General features: G+C 39.6%; 1 protein-coding gene across 1 annotated transcript in view; it reads left to right on the top strand.

Annotated features, from left to right (window-relative positions):
- The first annotated feature begins 836 nt into the window (after positions 1-836).
- The window catches only part of LOC137999512 (N-acetylglucosamine-6-phosphate deacetylase-like), a 14,332-nt gene continuing 12,668 nt past the window's right edge, over positions 837-2,500 (top strand). Inside the window, exons 1-2 of the mRNA XM_068845290.1 lie at positions 837-1,047; positions 1,243-1,460. Coding sequence (XP_068701391.1) covers positions 971-1,047; positions 1,243-1,460 — 295 coding nt within the window. The 5' untranslated portion in view covers positions 837-970. The remainder of the gene's footprint in view (positions 1,048-1,242; positions 1,461-2,500) is intronic.

Below are 2,500 nucleotides of genomic sequence, written 5' to 3'. Positions count from 1 at the left end.
GTGCCATATGAAAAAAAATTAATTAAATTTAAAGACCGACGGAAATTTAGGTTTTTTCTCAAACCGGAAGTCAGTTCGTTTACGCATGCGCAGTTGACCTGAGAACGAGCGCCAGAAAGGGCGAGGACAAATCTTGGATGGAAAGAACAGTTCGTGCGGTGATTTTTGCTTGTGGGTGGGTTTTCTGGTCAGCTCACTATATGATGACGTTAGTCACCGGAAGTAACATTTCACTTCCCTAGCAACGCTCGAAAAATCCGTCCGTGGGCCCTTAAGCCGGAGCGAGCTGCGAGTTCTCATATCTACGTCATTTCCGGTTTTGACCAAAAGCGCCAATTTCGAATAGCACGTTCCGAAACTTTTCTCTCTCGACTAAAAGTAAGGAAAAATTGACAGATTTTCTTTGTAAATATCTTTTATTCAGACTATAAGGTATCTTTTTTTAAAATGTCGTTTTGAGGTGTAGAGTATCCCTTTAATCCTTAAAAAGTCTTGATTTAACTGTTAAGTAGTTTTTGCTTTTTTTGCATTTTAAGATCGTTTCGATTTACTTTTCCCCTCTTCATTTTTCGGAAGCGCGCCCTCACACAGAAGAAGGACAAGGAAGGTGTGTTATTCAGTAACGGCATGGGTAGGGAGGGAGGGTAAGGCAACCTCGTTCCTAGGCTTTTCTCCGCCGAGGAGAGGGCGGAGAAAAGCCCTGGGAACAAGGTTGAAGTTGAGATTTTGTCGCATGGGACAAGCTTACGGCAGCCACACGACGTGACTTGCGATTGTCGTGTTCGTCAGAAAAAATGTCATAGCATTTTAAAACAAGTTTTAAAACGCTCCGACAATCATAAGTTATGTTGTAGGCCTGTGGTAAGCTTGTATCATGCGACAAAAATCGAACTGTGTAAATAGACCCCTAACGCGCGCAATATGATCTCATCCGCACCAGTCTATTCGCAATTTATCATGGCTTCCGCACATGTGTTGTCCGTCTGAAAATGCGGCGTTTGTTTTGAGATCTAGATTTGTTCTTGAATTGTCTTGGTTTTCCTACAGGTGAGTGAAAAAGTCAAAGCTTGGGCGACCTTTTAGTTTTTTGAATTAATGATTACCTCTGAATTGCATCCCCCCAAAATTTCTACGGCTGGTGCTCTCGAAAGATCTTTGGCCAATTGGGCCAAAGGATGAACATCCTATTATTTATGATTGGTCGTAAGATCAATTGACTCGTGAATACGCTCTATATTTTAGCATGAAAAGAAGACATGACTATCAACCAAGCCTATACCAGTTTCGAAAATGCCGTTTACTCCGAGATGGTAAAATTTTTAGAGATGACCTGTGGGTAAGAGATGGAAAAATCATTGATCCTCGAAAGATCTTTTGGGAAGAGCAGATCAAAGCTGATGTGCAAATTGATTGCAATAACTTGATAATCTGTCCTGGATTTATTGATGTACAAATAAATGGTAAGTTTGTGTGTGAACAAAGCAAATGAGTTTGCTTAGTCTACCCTCCCCACCCCTCCCCTGGGAAGACCAGATCAAAGATGATGTGCAAATTGATTGGAATAACTTGATAATCTGTCCTGGATTTATTGATGTACAAATAAATGGTAAGTTTGTGTGTGAACAAACCAAACCCCTGCATGACTTTGCAAAAATTGTTGAAAGTATGGTATTAGGGTGATTTATGCTAGAGAAGATCATGCATAACTGCTTGAAAGTGTCCCTCTCAGGAGGTTAAGCTTAGGGTTAAACTAGGTCCCACAGACTTTATGAACAAGGGAAAGGAAAAAAAAGGAAAGGAACTTTATTCAAGTGTCTAGTTGTTCTAGCGCTGGAGCACTAATTGGGGACACTGTAAACTGAAATTAACAATTAACGTAAATCAAGACAAATGTTGGTTTTTGAGGAGAGGGGAAACCGGAGTACCTGGAGATTACCTCTCGGTGCAGAGTAGAGAACCAACAAACTCAACCCACATATGACGCCGGATCTGGGAATCGAACCCGGGCCACATTAGGTGGGAGGCGAGTTACAAAAGGAAACCTAATTAATTTCTCTCAAAGTTTTCCCTGTAGAGACTTAACCAATATGCGTGCCGATATAATAAGGCTTATATTTTGGGTGTTGATTTTTGGTGGTCATTACCATGGCAACATCACATCTTATGACAGACAGATATATTCCAAAGTTTGGCCTAAATTCTTTAATTTTCTTTGTGGTAATATTTTTATTCTTTGTGACATATGGAAATGATATTACCTGACATTTTGAAGTAATAGAAAGTTAAGGTCATTCAGATGGTTTTGCCAATATTCTGTAATTTGCCATTTTTCTAAAGATATTTGATTAGCTCTGACAGATTTTAACAAATATATGGTATTTGATAGGAACTGTACGTGGTGAGAACTGAGCCAATTTTAGAAAAAAATTGTTGAAGGGAATGTGTGAAAATTAGTGCTCAGTTAATTTCAGAGATTTGGTCACGCAAACGTCACATAAAT

This window comes from Montipora foliosa, chromosome 4 (genome assembly GCF_036669935.1).
Source record: "Montipora foliosa isolate CH-2021 chromosome 4, ASM3666993v2, whole genome shotgun sequence".
Taxonomy (NCBI): domain Eukaryota; kingdom Metazoa; phylum Cnidaria; class Anthozoa; order Scleractinia; family Acroporidae; genus Montipora; species Montipora foliosa.
The sequence above is the reverse complement of the archived record's forward strand: the minus strand, read 5'-3'. Positions and strand labels throughout refer to the sequence as shown.